The 25158-nt window shown below is 39.6% G+C and overlaps 1 protein-coding gene and 1 pseudogene across 4 annotated transcripts in view; both read left to right on the plus strand.

The window, feature by feature from the left end:
* Positions 1 to 2122, plus strand: part of LOC129643693 (histone H3-like centromeric protein A) — a 42842-nt pseudogene extending 40720 nt beyond the window's left edge.
* The window catches only part of ACAP2 (ArfGAP with coiled-coil, ankyrin repeat and PH domains 2), a 171208-nt gene that overhangs the window by 40712 nt on the left and 105338 nt on the right, over positions 1 to 25158 (plus strand). For all 4 annotated transcript variants that reach the window (XM_055568626.1, XM_055568628.1, XM_055568627.1 and 1 more), the window contains exon 2: positions 23909 to 23966. In XM_055568626.1, the coding sequence (XP_055424601.1) occupies positions 23909 to 23966 (58 nt within the window). The remainder of the gene's footprint in view (positions 1 to 23908; positions 23967 to 25158) is intronic.

Below are 25158 nucleotides of genomic sequence, written 5' to 3' on the forward strand. Positions count from 1 at the left end.
CAAAAATACCAGAATGAGTTGCCATTTCCTCCTCCAGGGGACCTTCCCGACCCAGGGATTGAACCCACATCTCCTGTGTCTCCTGCTCTGCAGGCAGATTCTTAGCCCACTGAGCCATCTGGGAAGTATGGTGAAAGTATATGGGAGCAGAGGGACATGGGAATTCTCTACCTTCTGTTCAAGTTTGCTGTAAACCTAAAACTGCTCTAAAATATAAAGCTTACCAAAAAAAAAAATTTGCTGATACCTGTTCGTATTTTATAACTTTAAAATATTTTAAAATGTATCACCACTCAATACAACAGATTTGATAAATTTTCTATGTATAAAAGATAAAAATAACTTTCTTTTAAAAACTAAGATATGGGCCTCTGCCCCCGGACCCAGAAGATCTAGAAGGAGCCGCAGGGCTCCAGCCCTGTGCGCCCGCCATGGGCCCCCGCCGCCGGAAACGCAAGCCCGAAACACCAAGGAGGCGCCCCGCGAGCCCGGTTCCCGCCGCCCGCAGGCCGGCCCCGTCCTTAGGCACATCCTCCCGTCCACCTGCTCGCCGGAGACATGGAATCCTGAAGGAGATCTGAACTCTTCAGAAGACCACACACCTGCTGTTAAGGAAGAACCCCTTCTGCCGCCTGGCAAGAGAAATATGTGTTCAATTCACTCGTGGTGTGGACTTCAATTGGCAAGCCCAGGCCCTGTTGGCCCTACAAGAGGCGGCAGAAGCATTTCTAGTTCATCTCTTCGAGGATGCCTATCTCCTCTCCTTACACGCCGGCCGCGTCACGCTCTTCCCGAAGGATGTGCAGCTGGCCCGGAGGATCCGAGGCATTCAGGAAGGGCTTGGCTGAGCTCTGGCCACCCGCCCAAGTCTCTGGTTGATACCAGAGCTTCTGCCTGTAGCCAGGACCAGATCCACGGAGTACAAGGTGTTGCCTGGACTTGCTCTCTCGAAGCAGAGCGTGCGAGTTGCTTTCGTCGTTAGTTGTTTTTTAGAAGAAGACTGCATGGCTTTCCTCTGTAACAGAGGCAATATATGAGAGAATCAACACATTCCAGAAATCCTGAGAATAATTTTCAGATGAAGAGACTCTAAGGTTGACTTCACTTTGCAAATTATTCATGTGACTGATGATTTGGAAGACATCAGATTTTCTAGGTTATGGGCAAAAAGGATATTTACTGATTATTTTAAATCTTCTTGTACCATTTAAATTTTTTTACCATATATATATATTTACTTTTATTTAAAACATGATGGGAAAAAATAAGAGAAAACCAGTCAGTTGCATGGAAGAGCCTGGTATATCCAGCGTACAAATCTCTGTCTTCAGATTGACTTCATCATTAATGGTGGAAGCAAGCTTGTATGTGGACTGTACCTGTCAACAGATTATATAGCTTTTCAAAAACTCAATTGGGATGAAAATAGAAAATTGTTAAGGTTTGATGTTCTGGCTCCTTCTGGTAAATTCCTGCCAAAATCATTCAGAAACTCCAACTTGTAGAATTTATTTTATTCTTTATTTGCAAATCATAGACAATGTATCATAATTTATACTTCAGAATTTTTCATTCCAGGATTTTAAAGAGCCTTTTCAATGTTTTTACAGGTATTTTTATAACTTCTTTGTGGAAAGAGAATAAAAATAATTCTTAATGAAAAAAATTTGAAGCAAAGTTACTGTTATACATAGATTATACTATGTTCTTTGTGTGTTAGCATTAAATTCTTCATTTGGACACTTTGCCAACAACCACAATTTAAACAAGAGAATTGAGGGATGTATCTTTGCCTCCAGTGGAGTAGAGTATGAGCCAATAAAATCCTTGCCCTTCTCTTGTAACTGAAAGCAGTTTAAGAGACTTCCAGGGAAATAGGAAGTGCCATCCGAAGACGAAGACATTTAGATACTGTGTGTGATGAAAATGATTAGTGAGGGTGGATACTAATAACAATGCGTCAGCCAACTGAATTCAAACTAAAGGGAAGGACCAAGTTCTGTTGTTTGATAAATTTTAACCCTTTGTAAAAACCTTTTCCTGTTCGACATCAACTCATTTTTATGTAAACATTGGAATAAAGCTTATCTATGAATAAAAAAAAAAATAAAAAAAATAAAAACTAAGATATGCATATATCCAAAATAACCAGCAAATGAAGCAGTAAATCTTAAAAGTCTCAAGTCACAGAAAGTGAAGTTTTAGAGTGGAAAAAAAAAATTAAAAAGTGAAGAGAAACCACAGATTGGGAGGAGAGATTTTCACTGACAATAGTTTAGTACATCTGTTCAAAAATTCCACAAATCAGAAAGAAAAGGACAAATTAACAGAGGATGGGAGTAAATATAAATAGGTCACTTGTAGAAGAGAAATCATGAGTGGATAGTTGACATGAAAAGATGCTCAACTTCACAGGCAATTAAGAAACAAATTTAAAGTCACAAGAAACCATTTCACACTCATCAGAATGACGACGATTTTAAAGTCTGATAGTACCTACCACAGGAGAGAAAACATACAGTCTCATACATAGCTAGTGGGAGTGTACACAGATACAGCCCCTTCATAAAGCAGTCTGTCAGCATCTGGTTAAATTAAAGATGCGTATGCCCTTCTGTCTGATAGTTCCACTCCCTAGCTCCCACATACGTGCAGAGACGAGCACACACGCTTCAGGTAACACTCTGACGGCAGTGGCCCTGAGAAGAACAGGAGACAAATGTCTATCCACAGAGGAAGACACAAGCACAAGAAAGTGCTTCCTTACAGTGCATTTTAAGACACCATGAAAACTGTAAAAATAAATGAAAGAACCAATTAGGTTGAATCTCACCAATTATAACAGAGGAAGTAAATACATGACCAACAAAACACTTTCAGACAGCCTGTTATTTGGCAAGCAGCTGTCTGAGCATAAACGTAGTCATGAAATACAAAAGGAAATTACCCCAACTTATAAAGCCGATTTACTCTCAAGGAAATAAATATCAAAATCTCAAATATTTATTTCCAGCTTGTTAACTCTCTCAGAGCTTTAGACTGCTATTGAACATATCTGTCTGAATGAACTATGAAAGGGAAAGTGTTAGTCGCTCATCATGTCAGACTCTTTGCAACCCCCTGCCAGGCTCCTTTGTCCGTGGAATTCTCCAGGCAAAAATACTGGAGTGGGTAGCCATTCCCTTCTTCTTGGGATCTTCCAGACCCAGGGATCTTCAGACCCAGGTCTCCTGATTGCAGGCAGATTCTTTATTATCTGAGCCATGAAGGAAGCCCTGGTAAACCATTGCTGTGCTGTGCTCTCTGCAGCCCCATGGACTCTAGCTCACCAAGCTCCTCTGTCTGTGGGATTTCCCAGGCAAGAATATTGGAGTGGGTTGTCATTTTCTTCTCCAGGGGATCTTCCCAACTCAAGGATTAAACCCATGTCTTCTGCATCTCCTGCACTGCAGGAGGAGTCTTTACCACTAAGCCACCGGGGCAGCCCGCCCTGCTTAACTAAAAAACTGGGCATTTATCTTCTCCACCAAATCTTCTAGTCTCTGTCTCAGTGATTTGTAACAAACAGTATTTGCACAGTTGATCAAGACATAGCTCTGGACATCATCTTGGCCTCCCTCGCCCCTCCTTCACATGCAAGCAAACACGGCCTGTCACTCTACCTCCTAAGTACTGTGGTGCTGTCCATTTCCATCTCGACTAACTGCCCAGAGCAAACCAGCATTTCCTCTTATCTGAACTGCAGCAACCTTCTCAAGGACTCTCCTGCTCCAGTGAAGTCATTCATATCAACACACTGCAATCAAAATGTTCTTTAACAAGCAAAAACATGATCAACCTCCTACTTAACATTTTCAGTGGCTCTCTCCAATCCTCAGGTTAAAATCCTTACTATGACTCTAAAGGCCCAGGATCTGGCCCTTATTTATGCTTCCATCCTCATCATTCTACTAGCTCACTTACTTTTGGGTCATTCCACATATTCTGGCTCTCTGCCAGAAGCCCTTTTCAAATTCCTCTTCACCTTGGTAATTCCCAGTTTGTCCTTCATCTGTCAGCTTAAACATTCCCTATTTTAGGAAGCTGTACTTGCCCATGCAAGACAGAGATCTTTCTAATCTGTCCCCAGGATTTAATTTTATTGTCTCACTTAACACACTGTAATTTAAGTGTCCATTTGCTGCATAAGGCAGAGACTGAGTTTTTCACCACCAAAGCTCCAAAGCCTGGTTTAAAGGACTAACAGTTTGAACTTTATTTAAAAAGCAAGAAACTGCAAATTCTTGCCATTTGCAATTAACTTACTCTTGAGTGGTTGCTCAGTGATCCTGAAACCCACCTTGAAGATTATTGTTTTTAATAACTTCTCAACAATCAAAGAAACAAATAAGATGTCCAGATAAGAACATTCATTCTATAAAAGTGTTTTGCAGGGAATATTCCCAAATAAATAACAAAATAAACAAATACACATGGCTATTCAAAATATTGAGAAGTTATATAACATGGAGATACTTTGAATAGGCTATTAAGTGAAAAAAGCGAAGTTAATTTCTAAAAGTGGAATGCTGAAACAAATATTTTGAGTAAAAACATTTTAAATGCTTTTTTTCTTACACAGTGATACACAGCCTCCTACAAAGCCTGATGAATTTACGCTTCCACCAACTGTGTATGAAAGTGAAAGTGAAGTTGCTCAGTCGGGGCCGACTCTTTGCGACCCGTGGACCGTAGCCCACCAAGCTCCTCCGTCCATGGGGTTCTCCAGGCAAGAGTACTGGAGTGGGTTCCCATTTCCTTCTCCAGGGGATCTTCCCGACCCAGGGATTGAACTCAGGTCTCCCACGTTGCAGGCAGACGCTTAAACCTCTGCGCCACCAGGGAAGCCCTAAATGTGTATGAGTATACCGAAATCTTTGTCAATTGAAATAAATATCTTAAATAATAGCATCTTAATGTGGATTTATTCCCATTCACTAGCCATCTGCATTGTCTTTTTTTAATTATTTATATTAGCCTGTTTTCCCTTTTTAATCCTTATTAATTGAAGTATAGTTAATTTACAATGTTGTATTAGTTTCAGATGTACAGTAAAATGATTCCATTATACATGCATACATATATATGTATTCTTTTTCAGATTCTTTCATTACAAGATATTGAATATAGTTCCCTGTGCTATACAGCAGGACCTTGTTGTTTATCTGTTTTATACATAGTAGTGTATATATGTTAATCCCAAACTCCTAATTTAACTCCCTCTCCCACTACTATCCCCTTGGGTAACCATAAGTCTGTTTTCTGTATCTCTGTGTCTGTATCTGTTTTGTAAGTCAGTCCATTTGTTTCAAATTTTTAGATTCCACATATAAGTAATATCATATGGTATTTGTCTTTGTCTGACTGACTTCTCTTAATATGATAATCTTCAGGTCCATCCATGTTGCTGCAATGGCATTATTACATCCTTTTTTTGGCTGAGTAGGTATTGGCCTATTTTCTACTGAGTCAGGTTTGCAATTTAAAAAAAGGTAACAGCTTTATTCAGAGAAGGCAATGGCACCCCACTCCAGTACTCTTGCCTGGAAAATCCCATGGATGGAGGAGCCTGGTAGGCTGCAGTCCATGGGGTCGCAAAGAGTCGGACAAAACTGAGCGACTTCACTTTCACTTCTTACTTTCATGCATTGGAGAAGGAAATGGCAACCCACTCCAGTGTTCTTGCCTGGAGAATCCCAGGGACGGGGAAACCTGGTGGGCTGCCGTCTATGGGGTCGCACAGAGTCAGATGCAACTGAAGTGACTTAGCAGCAGCAGCAGCACATGCAAGCAAAGTAATGCTCAAAATTTTCAAAGCCAGGCTTCAACAACATGTGAACCATGAACTTCCAGATGTTCAAGCTGGTTTTAGAAAAGGTAGAGATCAAATTGCCAACATCCGTTCAATCATCAGAAAAGCAAGCGAGTTCCAGAAAAACATCTATTTCTGCTTTATTGACTATGCCAAAGCCTTAGACTGGTTGGATTACCACAAACTGTGGAAAATTCTTCAAGAGATGGGAATATCAGACCACCTGACCTGCCTCCTGAGAAATCTGTATGCAGGTCAAGAAGCAACAGTTAGAACTGGACATGGAACAACAGACTGGTTCCAAATAGGAAAAGGAGTACCTCAAGGCTGTATATTGTCACCCTGCTTCTTTAACTTATATGCAGAGTACATCATGAGAAACACTGGGCTGGAGGAAGCACAGGCTGGAATCAAGATTGCCAGAAGAAATATCAATAACCTCAGATATGCAGATGACACGACCCTTATGGCAGAAAGTGAAGAGGAACTAAAGAGCCTCTTGATGAAAGTAGAAGAGGAGAGTGAAAAAGTTGGCTTAAAGCTCAACATTCAGAAAACTAAGATCATGGCATCTGGTCCCATCACTTCATGGCAAATAGATGGGGAAACAGTGGAAACAGTGACAGACTTTATTTTTCTGGGCTCCAAAATCACTGCAGGTGGTGCCTGCAGCCATGAAATTAAAAGACGCTTACTCCTTGGAAGGAAAGTTATGACCAACCTAGACAACATATTAAAAAGCAGAGACATCACTTCGCCAATAAAGGTCCGTCTAGTCAAGGCTATGGTTTTTCCAGTGGTCATGTATGGATGTGAGAGTTGGACTAAAAAGAAAACTGAGCATGGAAGAATTGATGCTTTTGAAGTGTGGTGTTGGAGAAGACTCTTGAGAGTCCCTTGGACTGCAAGGAGATCCAACCAGTCCATTCTAAAGGAGATCAGTCCTGGGTGTTCATTGGAAGGACTGATGTTGAAGCTGAAACTCCAATAGTTTGGCCACCTCATGCGAAGAGTAGACTCATTGGAAAAGACCCCGATGCTGGGAGGGATTGGAGGCAGGAGGAGAAGGGGACAACAGAGGATGAGATGGCTGGATGGCATCACCAACTCGATGGACATGAGTTTGAGTGAACTCCGGGAGTTGGTGATGGACAGGGGGGCCTGGTGTGCTGCGATTCATGGGGTTGCAAAGAGTCAGACACGACTGAGCGACTGAAATGAGCTAAACTGAACTGAGATAGCATATTAAAAAAAAGCAGAGACATTGCTTTGCCAACAAAGGTCCGTCTAGTCAAGGCTGTGGTTTTTCCAGTAGTCATGTATGGATGTGAGAGTTGGACTCGAAAGAAAGCTTAGTGCTGAAGAATTGATGCCTTTGAACTGTGGTGTTGGAGAAGACTCTTGAGAGTCCCTTGGACAGCAAGGAGATTCCACCAGTCCATCCTAAAGGAAATCAGTCCTGAATATTCATTGGAAGGACTGATGCTGAAGCTGAAACTCCAATACTTTGGTCACTTGATTCGAAGGACTGACTCATTTGAAAAGACCCCGATGCTGGGAAGGATTGAAGGTGGGAGGAGAAGGGGATGACAGAGGATGAGATGATTGGATGGCATTACTGACTCAGGGGACATGAGTTTGAGTAAACTGTGGGAATTGGTGATGGACAGGGAGGCCTGGCATGTTGCAGTCCATGGGGTCACAAAGAGTCTGACATGACTGTTTGACTGAACTGAACTGAACATAATATAATGTATTCCATATCATGCATAAAGGTGCCATGCAAATTGTACAACACAGAGAAAATGTCATACAAAGTTATTCTAATTATGTATTAAAGTAATTTTTTTGGGGGGTAATGGAATAGTCCGGAAAGTTATATTGTAGGTGTGATTTGTCTGTTAACCTATGATGTAAGAGCTCTGAAAGGCTCAGTATGTATTGTAGTTACCTTACCTACCTTCTCTGTTCGCAGGATATCTTGTGCCTTTTAGTTCCTGGAAAGGGTAATCAGGAACAGCCATGAAAGCGGGAATATGACAGGTCTCTGATTAATATTTTTGATAGTCTTATCTGGATTGGCTCTATATGTCCCTACCATCTTGCTTCTTTTTCTCATTGTGAGTTCGCTAATGCTAAGTTGCTTCAGTCATGCCCGACTCTGTGCAACCCTATAGACGGCAGCCCACCAGGCTCCCCCGTCCCTGGGATTCTCCAGGCAAGAACACTGGAGTGGGTTGCCATTTCCTTCTCCAATGCATGAAAGTGAAAAGTGAAAATGAAATTGCAGCCTACCCGGCTGCTCCATCCATGGGATTTTCTAGGCAAGAGTACTTGAGTGGCTTGCCATTGCCTTCTCCGGAGTTCGCTAATAGTCCCATCTTATTTGAACTCCTTGGTCATGCTGACAGTAATAATGGTCTCAGTGTTCTTTGCTCATAGGAAGCTCCTCCCTCTCTACTGTGAACCATGAAGTTTACAGAGCTGCTTCTCCCTAAAGAATTGCCTTTGACACTCTACTAATATAATAGGCTTTGCGGTTTCACTGCTTTGGTTGAACATTTGATTTTAATCCTGTAAACAGTGAAAGTAGCTACTTTATTGTCCTGTTATGACAACGCCTGCTACAGTGATAAGAATTCTTGGTACTGGACTGCTTTTGTAGAGAGTCAACTTAAAAAAACTTTTTTCTTGTTGACCTCAGACCTGCCTGAGTTTGTTGTGAAATCAAGACAGAAATACTTTTTTCTTTATCTTTTATTTTTTGGGGCCCACCTGAGGGCAATATCATATAGCCTGTAGGTCTGTAGTTTTTTCGTTAATCATCTTTTTTTCCCCTCATGAAAGTGACCTTCCCTTTCTTTAGATGCCTAGTGCTTTCACTCCAGCTTTACATCTTCTGTGAAAACTGGAAGCGACTGTTACCTAGTCCTGTGCCTCTTATTATTGATCCCTGCATAATAGATGGGCCATCCCTTCTTCCACACTGCCTTCTTTTATGACACGGAAGAAGGAAGTTAACTCTTACTATAGTTAGGAGTCGGAGAAGGTGATGGCACCCACTCCAGTACTCTTGCCTGGCAAATCCCATGGGCGGAGGAGCCTGGTGGGCTGCAGTCCATGGGGTCGTGAAGAGTCAGACATGACTGAGCGACTTCGCTTTCACTTTTCACTTTCATGCATTGGAGAAGGAAATGGCAACCCACTCCAGTGTTCTTGCCTGGAGAATCCCAGGGACGGGGGAGCCTGATGGGCTGCCGTCTATGGGGTCGCACAGAGTCGGACACGACTGAAGCGACTTAGCAGCAGCAGCAGCAGTTAGGAGTAGGATGTGCATCTGCTTGAATATTGCTAACTCCCTGGACAAGAAATTGTTGGGGGTGAAATGGAAATAGGGCTGTCTATTGATTTTTTTTTTTTAATGTGTGTGAGGAAAAAATAATTTCCAGATAAAACATTACTAGTATTTCCTTTGACAAGTTTCCTGTAATAGTGAATATTTGCCACTGCATGATAAAAATATAACTTTGTGTATGGTTCCTATCTGCTATGCAGAGCAAATTCTGGAAGTGATTATTGAAGTCGTACCCCTGTTAAGGAGAGAATCTGGAATCCTTGGGACAGAAGATCTTGTACTTCTTATTCTTCGTATAGGCTGATCTGGATAATATTTTAAGAGTGTTATCCACCCCGCCACCCCCCTGCTCTGTTTTTTTAATAATGAGCTTTGACTGATAGGGTTACTGAAACCTGAGTAGTGACTTGAGACTGTGGTGTTCGTTCACTTGGACCTAGTGCTTACATCTGGATCTGGATCTTGGCTGTAACCTTTTCAATTACATTCTTCTCTGGGCTCAATGATTTTACTTTGGATACTGTGCATTAACTAAGGAGAACCTGAGAGGAGAGGAGGGATATGTTCTTTTAACTATCTTTTAAAAAAATGTTCTTTTTTTTTTTTCTCTAAGAAATGGCAGAATAGTGTCTCAGTCTTTAAAAATGAAATATAATGGAGCTCACTCAGAAAGATACATGTGTGAACAGAAGATACAATTTTTTCCCCTGAGATGTGGAGCTGAATAAAACCCTTAAAAAAAACAAACAAACATTGTTTTCATCTGTATTCATTGTGTTTTTAAGTAGTATATAGAGGAGGTGTTTGAAAGGAATGAGTGCATTTTGGCAAGGATTTTCATGGCTTGTATGTTTTTTCTTTTATTGTGTAACTCTATTGAAAGTGCTAGTGAGGGTCTGGAGGAAATCCTGCTTGGGAGAAGAAGATAATCAAATCCAGGTTCTGGCTTTCTTTTGAAAGCTTATTCCAGAATAAAAAAATGTTAAAATGTAGACGTGTTATTAAAGATGATTCAGTCTTTTCTTCACTTTTAGTGGATGAGAGAGTTGAGGTCTGGAGAGAATCAGTGATCTTTCCAGAGACTCATGTTAGTTGGTGGAAAGACTAAAATTTTGGTTTCCATTTCTAGTTTGTTTCTCAATTATTCTTTTTTCCATCACAGGACTGGCTTTCTCGGGAATCTTGCCAGGTTTGCTTAGTTGACCGCTCTGAGTGGGTAGGAGCAGTTAACATTTCTAGTATAACAGAATTTGGAGAATGTCCTTTTAATTTCATTAAGACTTTGTAAAAATACAGACAAAGACTTTTCTTTAAAAGGTGGCTTATTATTTAATTTTATTGAGGCATAGTTAATTTAAAATGTTGTGTTTAATTTCTACTGTTCAACAGAATGACTCAGTTATGTTTGTTCTTTTTCCTATTCTTTTCCTTTATGGTTTATCACATACTATTATGTGATAGTGGCTTACAATTACTGTGTAATAAATATATATTCAGGGCCTTATTATTATTATGTAATATATATATATTGTGTAATATATATTCAATCCCCCTGATACTGATTGCAGTTGTTGGTTCTCCTCTCATTGTAGGTTAGCAGGGAAAACCACAAGGCCATTCAGGTATGACCTAAATCAAATCCCTTATGATTATACAGTGGAAGTGACAAATAGATTCAAGGGATTATATTTGATAGAGTGCCTGAAGAACTGTGGATGGAAGTTCATAACATTGTACAGGAAGCAGGGATCAAAACCATCCCAAAGAAAAAGAAATGCAAGAAGGCAAAATGGTTGTCTGAGGAGGCCTTAGAAATAGCTGAGAAAATAAGAGATGCGAAAGGCAAAGGGGAAAGGGCATTACATGCCCAACTGCATGCAGTGTTCCAAAGAATAGCAAGGAGAGATAAGAAAGTCTTCTTAAGTGAACAGTACAAAGAAATAGAAGAAAATAATAGAATGAGAAAGACTATAGATCTCTTCAAGAAAAAATACCAAGGGAACATTTTACGCAAAGGTGAAAACAGTAACAGGGACAGAACTTGCAATGACCTGTGCTTAAGAGATTAAGAAGACGTGTGTATTAAAAGAGATTAAGAAGACGTGTGTATTAAAAGAGATTAAGAAGACGTGTCAAGAATGCACAGAACGTACAAAAAAGATCTTAATGACTTGGATAACCAGAATGGAGTAGTCAGTCACTCACCTAGAAATGTGAAGACAGGCATTTTGGAGTATGAAGTCAAGTGGGCCTTAGGAAGCATTACTATGAACACAGCTAGTGGAGGTGATGGAATTCCAGCTGAACTACTCCAGATCCTAAAAGATGATGCTGTTAAAGTGCTGCACTCAACATGCCAGCAAATTTGGAAAACTCAGCAGTGGCCACGGGACTGGAAAAGGTCAGTTTTCATTCCAGTCCCGAAGAAAGGCAATGCCAAGGAATGGTTCAAACTACTGTACAGTTGTGCTCATTTCACATGCTAGCAAGGTAATGCTCAAAGTCCTTTGAGCTAGGTTTCAACAGGATGTGAACTGAGAACTTCCAGATGTACAATCTGAATTTAAAAAAGGCAGAGGAGCCAGAGATCAAATTACCAACATCCGTTGAATCATAGAAAAAACAAGAGAATTTCAGAAAAATATCTACTTCTGCTTCATTGACTATGCTGAAGCCTTTGACTGTGTGGATCATAGCAAACTGTGGAAAATCCTTCAAGAAACTGAACTACCACACCACCTTACCTGTCTCCTGAGAATCCTGTATGCAAGTCAAGAAGCAACAGTTAGAACTGGATATGGAACAATGGACTGGTTCAGAATTGGGAAAGGTACGCAGAGTACATCATGCGAAGTGCCGGGCTGGATGAAGCACAAGCTGAAATCAGGATTGCCAGGAGAAATATTAATAATCTCAGATATGCAGATGACACCACCCTTATGGCAGAAAATGAAGAACAATTAAGGAGCTTCTTGATGGAAGTGAAAGAGGAGAGTGAAAATGCTGGCTTAAAAGTTAGCATTCATAAAGCTAAGATCATGGCATCTGGTCCCATCACTTGATGGCAGTTAGATGGGGAAACAATGGAAACAGTGACAGATTCTATTTTCTTGGGCTCTAAAATCACTGTGAACAGTGACTGCAGCCATGAACTTAGAAGATGCTTGTTCCTTGGGTTGAAAGTATGACAAGCTCAGACAGTGTATTAAAAGGTGGAGACATCACTTCACCAACAAAATCCATATAGTCAAAGCTATGATTTTTTCCAGTGATCATGTATGGATGTGATAGTTGGACCATAAAGAAGAAGAGAGCTGAAGAACTGATGCTTTCAAATTGTGGTGCTGGAGAAAACTCTTGAGAGTCCCTTGGACAGCAAGGAGATCAAATGAATCAATCCTAAAGGAAATCAACTGTGGATATTCATTGGGAGGACTGATGCTGAAGGTGAAGCTCAAATACTTTGGCCACCTAATGTGAAAAGCTGACTCATTGGGAAGGACCGTGATGCTGGGAAAGATTGAGCAGGAGGAGAAGGGGGTGATAGAGGATGAGATGATTGGATGGTGTCATCAACTCAATGGACATGAATTTCAGCAAACTCTGGTAGATAGTGAAGGACAGAGAAGCCTGGTGTGCTTCAGAACATGGGGTCTCAGAGAGTCGGACAAAACTTAGCAACTGAACAACAAAAACAAAAAGAGTTAGATTGAACCGACCTTAATAACCTTGGAAAACCTAGTAGATTTTCAAGTAAATTTTATTACATAGTCATGCGGCCTAGATTGAAGTTATGAAGAAGTTAGGAGAAGACTCCAGTGTTTATTTGATATATAATTTTTGTAAGAGGTAAAAAGTATTGAAGTGTCTTCTCTTAAAGCAGTTTGAACTTACTGTTTTATCTGCTAATCATAGGTCTGTTGTAACTTTTTTTTTTGCTCCTTTTCATTTTTTAAATTATTATTTTTTTTAAGGTTTTGGTTTCGTTGGCTCTTCGTTGCTGCGTGTAGGCTTTCTCTTGTGGTGGAGGTGGGGCTGATCTTTGCTGTGATGTGCGGACTTCTCATCGCGGTGATTTCCCTTGTTGCAGAGCACAGGCTAGAGGCGCGCAGGCTCAGTAGTTACAGTGTGCGGGTTCAGGGGCTTGCACATGTCAGTCTTTGTGGCCCATGGGCTTTAGTTGCTCTGAGGCATGTGGAATCTTCCTAGACCAGGAACTGAACTCATGTCCCCTACTTGGCAGGCAGATTCTTACCCACTATACCACCAGGGAAATACTTTTACTCATTTTTAAACCACTTCAAATTCTTGTTGGGTATATGTAATAGCTTAATCTTATTACTACTTTCTTCCCTTTTGGCCCCATAAAATGAAAATGAAAAGAGACTGTGTATTTTCTTTAATAGAATAGATAATTATAGCTAACATTTGTGCTAAGGTTTTTATATGTATTTTAAAATTTATTCTCCTACATCTCCATGGAATATAACTGTTATTATCAGTGTTTTATAGATGAAATTTGTACACAAAGATCTTACTCAGTGTCATGTAGGTAGTAAGAAGTAAAATATGGATTCAAACCCAGACAGTTTTTAAAACTCCATTCCAGTGCCTCTTAAAAAAAGATATTACAGAGATCCAATTATAAAGGACTCAACTTATTGAACAAAACAATTCACAGAACAAAAGAATCTAATGAAGGATTTCTTTTAAAAAGTGTTCTCTGGTCAAAAACCCAGGGGGAGCCATCTCATTATATGGACGGTTTGGTAATCCAGTTTCACTCTGTTGAGCTATCGTGCTATCCTAGGGCCAGTGAGCTATCCCCTCATCCTGACATTGTCCTGTCTTTGCAAAGAATAGCCAGTACTGCCCACGGTGAGTAAAGCTGTTGAGCTGAGAAGAATTGATTGGGAATGGTAGGTCATGCTAGGCATATAGGCAACTCCTCTGAGTAAATGGTTATTCAGTTTATATGCAGCTTTTTAGGCATATATATATTTTATAAAACAAGGAACATAGATGTTTCAAATTCTATACATTATAGTTTTTTATTTGATCTCTTTCATAATTCTTTAGGAGGTAGTTATGACAGAGCCTCAAATCCATGTTTAATGCTTTGAGGATATTTATGTGCTTAACAAGTGATGTTGAACACGCCATAGTTGCATTTTAGGTTGCATCATCATGTGACCTAATCTTAGATTATAAATTCCCTATTAAGCATATTGCAAAGCTGAAGTGGAAGTGTTTTGTTTTTTTTTTTTTTAAAGGATCTCAAATGGATGGGTAATTTTTTTATTACTCTTCCTGTTTATTTCAAATAATTTTCTGTGCAATACTCATGTCACACATACTATTTAGTTATTTTTATGGATAAACTCGTAAAAATGGTGATTTATAAAGTTTATTGTAAATCACTGTACTTCAATAAAAAAAAAACAAAAACAAAAAAAGGTTATTTCTACATCAGAGATGTGCAATTATCTGGGTGGGAGAGTTCTATTTTTGTGCTTTTCATAGAGCTTTATTTAATTCACAGCCCAAAGTGATCATCATGTGACTAGAAATGTTGCAGTGTTAATACTTGCTGCTGTATTTTTTCCCATTCTAGTTTTATGTTTTTATTTTTAGTTAACTCTTTTGTGAGTTGATCATAAAAAACTGTGACACATGAATAGATAAAAGAATGATGTTATTATTAAAAATAAAGTGATTCAAAGAGCAATATCCCACTGTGTAGCATATGTATGTATGATAATTGCTCAATCGTGCTTGACTCTTTGCAACCCTATGGACTGTAGCCTGCCAGCCTCCTTTTCTCCATGTAATTCTTTAGGCTGGAATACTGGAGTGGGTAGCCATTCCATTTTCCAAGGGGTCTTCCCGAGCAGGGACTGACCCTGGGTCTCCTGCATTGCAGGCAGATTCTTTGCCATCTGAGCCACCAGGGAAGCCCACTGTAGAGCATAGAAACTATATTCAATATCCTGTTATAAATTCAAAGTGTTAGTCACTCAATTGTATCTGACTCTTTCTGACCCCCATCGACTGTAGCCCGCCAGGCTCCTCTGTCCGTGGGATTTCTTGGGCAAGAATACTGGAGTGGGTTGCCATTTCTTTCTGCAGGGAATCTTCCCAACCCAGTTATTGTACCCCGTCTCCTTCATTGCAGGCAGATTCTTTACTGTCTGAGCCACCAGGGAAGCGTATAACCTGTTACAAACCATAATGGAAAAAGAACAGAATATATATAACTGAATTACTTTGCTGTACAGAGCTATTCAAAACCCTAAAGGATGATGACATCAAAGTGTTGCATTCAGTATGTCAGCAAATCTGGAAGACCCAGCAGTGGCCACAGGACTGGAAAAGGTCAATCCTCATTCCAGTTCCCAAGAAGGGTAGTACTAAAGAATGTTCTAGCCATCAGATAATTGCACTCATCTCCCAAGCTAGTAAGGCCATGTTTAAAATCTTGCATGCTGAGCTTCAGCATTATGTGAACTGAGAACTTCCAGATGTCCATGTTGGGTTTAGAAAGGCAGAGGAACCAGAGATAAATTGCTAACGTTCACTGGATCATAGAGAAGGCAAGGGAAGTCCAGAAAAACATCTACCTCTGTTTCATCGACTATGCTAAAGCCTTTGACTGTGTGGATCATTATTAAACTGTGGAAAGCTCTCAAGAGATGGAAATACCATATCATCTTACCTGTCTCCTGAGAAACCTGTATGTGGGTCAAGAAGCAAGAAAGGAGTACGACAGGGCCGTCTGCTGTCACCCTGTTTGTTTAACCTATACACTGAGCACATAATGAGAAATGCTGGGCTGGATGAGTTACAAGCTGGAATCAAGATAGGTGGAAGAAACATCAATAACCACAGATATGTGGATGGCACCACTCCAATGGCAGAAAGCAAAGAGGAACTAAAGAGCCTCTTGATGAGGGTAAAGGAGGAGAGTGAAAGAGCCAGCTTAAAACTAAATATTAAAAAAACTAAGATCATGGCACCCAGCCCCATTACTGCATGGCAAATAGAAGGGGAAAAGGTGGAAGCAGTGACAGATTTCCTCTTCTTGAGCTCTAAAATAACTGTGGATAGTGACTGCAGCCATGAAATCAGAAGACGATTGCTTCTTGTCAGGAAGGCTATGACAAACCTAAACAGTATGTTGAAAAGCAGACATTACTCTGCCAACGAAGGTCTGTATAGTTAGGATATCGTCTTCCCAGTGCTCATGTATGGTTGTGAGAGCTGGACTATAAAAAAGGCTAAGTGTCAAATAATTGATGCCTTTGAACTCTGGTTCTGGAGAAGACTCCTGAAAGTCCCTTAGACAGCAAGGAGATCAAACCTTGCTTGACAAGGTTGATAAGATTGATAAGGAGATCAAAGATCAAACCTTGCTTGATAAGATTGACAAGGAGATCAAAGTCAATCTTAAGAGATATCAATGCTGAATAATTGTTGAAAGAGCTGAAGCTGAAGCTCCAGTATTTTAGTCATCTGATGCGAACATTGGAAAAGTCCCTTGCTGGGAAAGGTTGAAGGCAGGAGGAGAAGGGGACGACAGGAAGAGATGGTTGGATGGCATCACTGACATGATGGATGTGAGTTTGAGCAAGCTCCCGGAGTTGGTGATAGGGAAGCCTGGTGTGCTGTAGTCCATGGAGTTACAAAGAGTGGGACACAACTGAGCGACTGAACTGAACTGATGTCATTCATATATTAAAAAGCATTTTTATCCATGTTCTTGCATTTGATATTTATAGTGAGGAGTCAGTCAACTTCCTATAAAGGGTCAGGTAGTAGTAAATATTTTAAGCTTTTTAGACCATATGTTCTCTCTCCTACTGTTCAACTCTGCCAGTAGGATGTGAGAGCTTACATAGGCAATGTGTCAGTGGATGAGCTTGACTGTGTTTCCATAAAACTTTATTTATGGACACTGAAATATGATTTTCATAAGTCATTAAATATTTTTCTTTTGTTTTTTTCAACCACTTAAAAATGCAAAAATTTTTAGCTTACTGTTTGTGTGACGGTAGGTTAAGGGCCACATTGTCTGATAGGCTGTCATTTGCTGACTGCCTGCGTCTGGCTGCAGTGCGCGAGACCTGGGTTTGATTCCTGGGTCGGGAAGATCCCCTGGAGAAGGAAATGGCAACCCACTCCAGTATTCTTGCATGGAGAATCCCATGGACAGAGGAGCCTGGTGGGCTGCAATCCACGGGGTCACAAAGAGTTGGACACGACTGAGCGACTTCACTTTCACTTTCTTTTGGGCTTCCCTGGTGGCTCAGAGGTTAAAGCGTCTGCCTGCAATACGGGAGACCTGGGTTCGATCCCTGGCTTGGGAAGATCCCCTGGAGAAGGAAATGGCAACCCACTCCAGTATTCTTGCCTGGAGAATCCCGTGGACGGAGGAGCCTGGTGGGCTACAGTCCATGGAGTCACAAAGAGTCAGACATGACTGAGGGACTTCACTTTCTCATAATAATCCTGTGATTATAATCCAGTCAGACTCTACTGACTGCCTTCTGTTTTTTTGCCCTTTATTTTTACCATCTTTTAACATTATTTTACATGTTTCTTGTTTTGCTACTTAATCATGTGTTTTCTTTCATTGTTAATGTATGTGTAACTTTTAAAATTTAATAAATTTTATTACATTTAAGCTATGGAGGATAGGTTCAGTAATGTGTTCCCTTTAATGCCTTACACATTTTACAAAAATTATATGCTCAATAAGGGCTTCCCTGATAGCTTAGTTGGTAAGGAATCCATCTACCTGCAATGCAGGAGACCCCGGTTCGATTCCTAGGTAGGGAAGATCCGCTGGAGAAGGGATATGCTTCCCACTCCAGTATCTTGAGCTTCCCTTGTGGCTCAGCTGGTAAAGAATCTGCCTGCAGTGTGGAAGACCTGGGTTCAACTCCTGGGTTGGGAAGATCTCCTGGAGAAGGGAAAGGCTACTTCCTCCAGTATTCTGGCCTGGAGAATTCCATGGACTGTATAGTCCATGGGGTCCCAAAGAGTTGGACATGACTGAGCGGCTTTCACTTTCATATGCTCAATAAGTATTTGAGAGAGTTGGAAAGGAATAATATCTGTCTTTCACTATTTGAAGGATTGTTGTGTAGATTGTTTTACCTATTCATTTGTATAGTAAAGATGTGCTCCAGAATGATTCTCTTGCATTATGAGTAGAAGTAATAAGAAGGTAAAATTTACCTCAGAATTCAGGGAAGGGAAAGCAGAGAAGGAAGTTCTTATGGATTGAGTTTTTTTGTGATGACATATGTACTGTGGCCAGTGATATGGACAGTCCCTCCTTTAACCTTTACTTAACCTTTATTTTAAATAGGTATTTCTTTACTCAGTTTACAGTGAAAAAACCAGATAAAATACCTTAGCCTTAAATATGAGTGGTAGGACAGAATTTGAACCCAGATCATGTTCTTTCCATATATTTTACTTTTTTATAGTAAGGATATACAGCAACTTATCAGGCTGCCTTAGACACTGACTATTTACTTATTGCTACAAGTTTTCTCAAACACATCTTAAATAACCAAGGACAGAGATTTTTTTCCTTAGAGAAGGTGAAATGTTGAAGAAACCTTCATGATAACCTTTTATTCTTTGAATATGTGATTACAAAGGGCTTTATTCTGAAATGATAGGCAAAACACATTTTCTCTCTTACTTTACATAACTTTTACCTCTTTAAAGAAGGGTGTTTAAAAGTGTTTCACAAATAAATTCATAGAATGCTACAATGAAATAAAATTGAGGAATGTACATGAAGTTTCTATCAAACTGTATGTTTAGTAGAAACCACTAATAAAATCAGATCTTAAAGCTGATTATTTTAGGTAATTTTCTTAAAGTTGAAGATTGAATCAAGCTAAAATAAATGAAGGTTAAAAGTATAAATGGAGAGAGAATACCCTGGTAGTCCAGTGGTTAGGCCCTCATGCTTCCACTGCTGGGGGTCTGGGTTCATACCTTGGTTAGGGAACTAAAGATCCTGCAAGCCATATGGTGAGGCCAAAAAACAGTGTAAATGAAGAAAGTTTCTGACAGTAATTGTGGAGTTTCTTTTTTGGCCTAGCAGACATTTCGAATGTCTATACCACTACCTGGAGCTCAGACTAGTGAGAGAAGTAGACAGAGATAGAGATACCAAGAGGACATCCCTCCTGGGAAGGGGATGTTGGAACTTACCCCCTTTATTAACTTTAAAATGCTATTTAAAATCATTGAAAATACTAAAACAGTCTTGAAGTGTAGCATAAAAATTGTAAATCCCTTTTTTTACTTTCTGCTCTCTGATGCCCATTCTTCAGATTATAGTTAACAGACTGGTAAATATGCTTCCAGATTTTTTTCGTATGCATATACCAGTAGGTCTCCCCCCAAAGAAATTGGACTCACGCTATATATAATTTTGTAAATTGCTTTTCCTCCCTTGTGATACTCTGTAATGTACATGTTTCCATGTCAGTAGATACAGATCAATCTCATTTAAAAACCTTCTACCTTGGTGATGGGATAGGATCCCATCATTTATTTACATTATTTCTTATTGCTGGGCATGTAGGTTTTCAACCTGTTTACAAAAAATAGATATCCTTGAACTAATACGCTTTATTTTCTGAATTGTTTAAATGATGAGTAACATAGAGGCAGGTGAAGAGATGAAACAGGGCAAAGGCTAATAGAGTTTTGCCAAGAGATCGCACTGGTCATAGCAAACACCCTCTTCCAACAACACAAGAGAAGACTCTACACAAGGACATCACCAGATGGTCAGCACCGAAATCAGATTGATTATATTCTTTGCAGCCAAAGATGGAGAAGCTCTATACAGTCAGCAAAAACAAGACCGGGAGCTGACTGTGGCTCAGATCATGAACTCCATATTGCCAAATTAAGACTGAAATTGAAGAAAGTAGGGAGAACCTCTAGACCATTCAGGTATTACCTAAATCAAATTCCGTATGATTATACAGTGGAAGTGAGAAATAGATTTAAGGGACTACATTTGATAGACAGAGTGCCTGATGAACTATGGACGGAGGTTCATGACATTGTACAGGAGACAGGAATCAAGACCATCCCCAAGAAAAAGAAATGCAAAAAGGCAAAATGGCTGTCTGGAGAGGCCTTACAAATAGCTGTGAAAAGAAGAGAAGCGAAAATCAAAGGAGAGAAGGAAAGATATAAGCATCTGAATGCAGAGTTCCAAAGAATAGCAAGGAGAGATAAGAAAGCCTTCCTCAGCAATCAGTGCAAAGAAATAGAGGAAAACAACAGAATGGGAAAGACTAGAGATCTCTTCAAGAAAATTAGAGATACCAAGGGAACATTTCATGCAATGATGGGCTCGATAAAGGACAGAAATGGTATGGACCTAACAGAAGCAGAAGATATCAAGAAGAGGTGGCAAGAATACACAGAAGAACTGTACAAAAAAGATCTTCATGACCAAGATAATCACGATGGTGTGATCACTGACCTAGAGCCAGACATTCTGGAATGTGAAGTCAAGTGGGCCTTAGAAAGCATCACTACAAACAAAGCTAGTGGAGGTGATGGAATTCCAGTTGAGCTATTCCAAATCCTGAAAGATGATGCTGTGAAAGTGCTGCACTCAATATGCCAGCAAATTTGGAAAATTCAGCAGTAGCCACAGGACTGGAAAAGGTCAGTTTTCATTCCAATCCCAAAGAAAGGCAATGCCAAAGAATGTTCAAACTACCACACAATTGCACTCATCTCACATGCTCGTAAAGTAATGCTCAAAATTCTCCAGTCCAGGCTTCAGCAATACGTGAACCATGAACTTCCAGATGTTCAAGCTGGTTTTAGAAAAGGCAGAGGAACCAGAGATCAAATTGTCAACATCCGCTGGATCATGGAAAAAGGAAGAGATTTCCAGAAAAACATCTATTTCTGCTTTATTGACTATGCCAAAGCCTTTGAATGTGTGGATCCCAAAGAACTGTGGAAAATTCTTCAAGAGATGGGAATACCAGACCATCTGAGCTGCCTCTTGAGATACCTATATGCAGGTCAGGAAGCAACAGTTAGAAATGGACATGGAAAAACAGACTGGTTCTAAATTGGGAAAGGAGTATGTCAAGGCTGTATATTGTTTCCTGCTTATTTAATTTATATGCAGAGTACATCATGAGAAACCCTGGGCTGGAAGAAGCACAGGCTGGAATCAAGATTGCCGGGAGAAATATCAATAACCTCAGATATGCAGATGACACCACCCTTATGGCAGAAAGTGAAGAGGAACTAAAAAGCCTCTTGATGAAAGTGAAAGAGGAGAGTGAAAAAGTTGGCTTAAAGCTCAACATTCAGAAAACGAAGATCATGGCATCTGGTCCCATCACTTCATAGGAATTAGATGGGGAAACAGTGGAAACAGTGTCAGACTTTATTTTTTTGGGCTCCAAAATCACTGCAGATGGTGATTGCAGCCATGAAATTGAAAGAAGCTTACTCCTTGAAAGGAAAATTATGACCAACCTAGACAGAATATTCAAAAGCAGAGACATCACTTTGCCAACAAAGGTCCGTCTAGTCAAGGCTATGGTTTTTCCAGTAGTCATGTATGGATGTGAGAGTTGAACTGTGAAGAAAGCTGAGCACCGAAGAATTGATGCTTTTGAAGTGTGGTGTTGGAGAAGACTCTTGAGAGTCCCTTGGACTGCAGGGAGATCCAACCAGTCCATTCTAAAGGAGATCAGTCCTGGGTGTTCTTTGGAAGGACTGATGCTAAAGCTGAAACTCCAGTACTTTGGCCACCTCATGCGAAGAGTAGACTCATTGGAAAAGACTCTGATGCTGGGAGGGATTGGGGGCAGGAGGAGAAGGGGATGACAGAGGATGAGATGGCTGGATGGCATCTCCAACTCGATGGACATGAATCTGAGTGAACTCCGGGAGTTGGTGATGGACAGGGAGGCCTGGCGTGCTGCGATTCATGGGGTCGCAAAGAGTCGGACACGACTGAGCGACTAAACTGAACTGAAATGAAGAGATGAGGGTTAATGTGAAGGGGAAATGTTATCTAGGCTAAGGGAACAATGTGTCATTTGAAAAACTGCTGCAGAAAATGACGAACTTTTTAGTTTGAGAGAAGCATTTCTCTTTCTGTGCTGTGGAAGTATAGCGCCTTTTGTTTTCTTGAACTATAGTTCAAGCTAAGGTATTTCATTTTATAGAATTTTATAGAATTGGCATTTCTTTCCTGAGTAATTTATAGTTACATAATTTTCTTATCTTGGCAGTTAAAAACTTTTTCAATAAATGTTGCCAGATAGAGAATTAGAAGGACTTTCCAGGTGGCTCAGCGGTGAAGAATTCGCCTACTAGTGCAGGAGACGTTAAGAGACATGGGTTCCATCCCTGGGTCAGGAAGAGTCCCTGGAGAAGGGAATGGCAACTCACTCCAGTATTCTTGCTGGGGGAATCCTATGGACAGAAGAGCCTGGTGGGCTACAGTCCATGCGATTGCAAAGAGTCAGACATGACTAGCAACTGAGCATGTATGCAGAAAAGTAGAACCACAAGCTGATAATAATGGTCATTCAAGAGGCCACACAGAGGTTAAGTGGGTACTTTTGGGAGTAGAGCTTATATCTTAGCTATTTTTCTCTTCTTAACACTAACTGAGAATTCTTGCCCAGAGTTCAAAAGGGTTTTGGGTGGCTACTCCTCCACTGTTATCCATTTGAAACAAATTTTGGTAAATGAAAAAACAGATATTGTGAAGTTGCTAGTTAATTGAGTAGTTGTCTGAAAATTAAACTGATAGCTTTAAGTAGATGAATAACATTTTTTAATTTGAATAACGTTTTTTTACTCTTCAGTATTGTTGTTGTTGTTCAGTCACTCATTTGTGTCTGACTCTTTGCGACCTCATGGACTGCAGCATGCCAGGCTTCCCCGTCCTTCCCCATCTCTTAGAGGTTGCTCAGACTCATGTCCAGTTGAGGTGATGATGCCATCCAACCTCTCATCCTCTGTCACTTTTTTAAGTATACAAAATCTTAAGTATAAAATCTTGCTATCCTTAAAAAGTTATAGTTGCTGCTTTTCTTCACCCCTTAATTTCCAATTTTGGAAATGTTGCCCTACAGCGCATACCAAGTACTATGTTAGTGTTAGAGTTTTGTCATTCCTAGGGGAAAAGAATCTGCTGATTTCTTTAAAAATACATTGGAAACAAAATGGTGTATTAAATAAGGGTAATATATATCTTTCTGACTATTTCTAAAAGTAAAAGCCTTTATTTTTGGTTGCCAATGATGCTTTGCTGTTTGATTACATGTGATTTGTTGAATAGAAATACGAGTTTTGTAAGGCTCAACTTTTAAAAGTTCTTGCTTGTTTTAAAAAACCTAATGCTAAATAGTTCTAACTAGTGTTATTAATTTGAAGAGTATGAATACTTTGAGTAACTTAGCTTGTGTTCTCTCATTACCTTAAACAATAATCTTTCATCTGTTATAACCCATGATTATGAAATATTCATACTTTGTTCTAAGGGAATTAATACTTTACATGAAGTGTAGTTTTTAAGCATTCATACCTATTTTTTCACTTGGAGTTACTTTTCAAGAGTAAAGTGTACATTTAAACACAAAATAACTTATTTTTGTTTAATTTTTTAGGGCTGCTTTGGAAGAAGTGGAAGGAGATGTGGCAGAATTGGAACTGAAACTTGATAAGGTAAATTTTACTTTAACTTTTTAAAACAGTAGTTCCTGTTTTGCATACTGATTTGTGCCTACAGTGCCAGATGGGCCACGTGATTTCTTTTATATCCATGAAGGTAAATGCTAATATTATCCCGATTTTACACATACAGAAGTTGAGGCTAGAGATGTTAAGTAGTTGGTTGAAAATTTAATCTAAATGCCAGAGCAAGAATTTGAACCCTGTCTGACTAGACATGTTTTATAATGTTGGAAGTTTGTTTCCTTCTCCATCAAATAGATTGCAGTATAACTTTTTGTTGCTTAATGGATAGCATATGTAACCGAACCATTCTTGGTTTTATATTTGGGTTTGGCCGTGTTCAAATATAAAAATTTTAATACTCATTCCATTTTTTAAAGCTTAATGCCAGAAATACTGAATATGTATTTATTTAATAATATGATATTAAATTTTCATATTCTATGCAAGGGTAAATGTACATTGATTGCTATCTTCTGTGTTAATTATTGATAATCTCTTTTTTTGTCTCTATCTCAGAAATGTTACCTGTTGTATAACAGACATGTAAGAATGAATAAGACGTGGCTTCTGATTTTAAGTAACTGTTGTTGATTGTTAAAATTTCTGGAGACTAAATGTGTTTATTTGAAATACTTTTTCTGAAGATAATTTTCTGTTTATTTACTTATTACTGTAAATAGAATTGTTTTGGAAAGCAGTGCTTATCAAATGTTACTGTGCATAGGAAGATGTGGGGTTCTTGTGAGAATACAGATCCAGATCCAGTAAGTCTTGGTATCTGAGATTCTGTTTGTGTAGCCAGACTTTAGGTGACACCAGTGCTGTTGAATAGACTGCACTCTGAATAGCAGTGAGGTAAGGTACATTCATTAGACTGAAGATTTTCAAATGTTTTCAAATTATGCAATATGTATATATAATGTAAATAGTATAGGAAATACATAAAGCAGTAGCTATTAGTTATATATATAAGACAATAATTTCAGAAAATGTTTAGTAACAAGTTATTTTTGTGCAGTACTCTGTAATTTTCAAAGCACTTTGATACATAGTGTGTTTCGGATTTTTACAATGGTCCTGTGAGGTAGGTGGGGCAAGTGGATTATTTCCATTTTCTAGATGACAGTAGCCAAGCCCCAAAAGTAAAGAGGAGGTAGTTCAAATCACTGAGCTAGAAAAG

Source organism: Bubalus kerabau, chromosome 2 (assembly GCF_029407905.1).
Source record: "Bubalus kerabau isolate K-KA32 ecotype Philippines breed swamp buffalo chromosome 2, PCC_UOA_SB_1v2, whole genome shotgun sequence".
Lineage (NCBI taxonomy): Eukaryota > Metazoa > Chordata > Mammalia > Artiodactyla > Bovidae > Bubalus > Bubalus kerabau.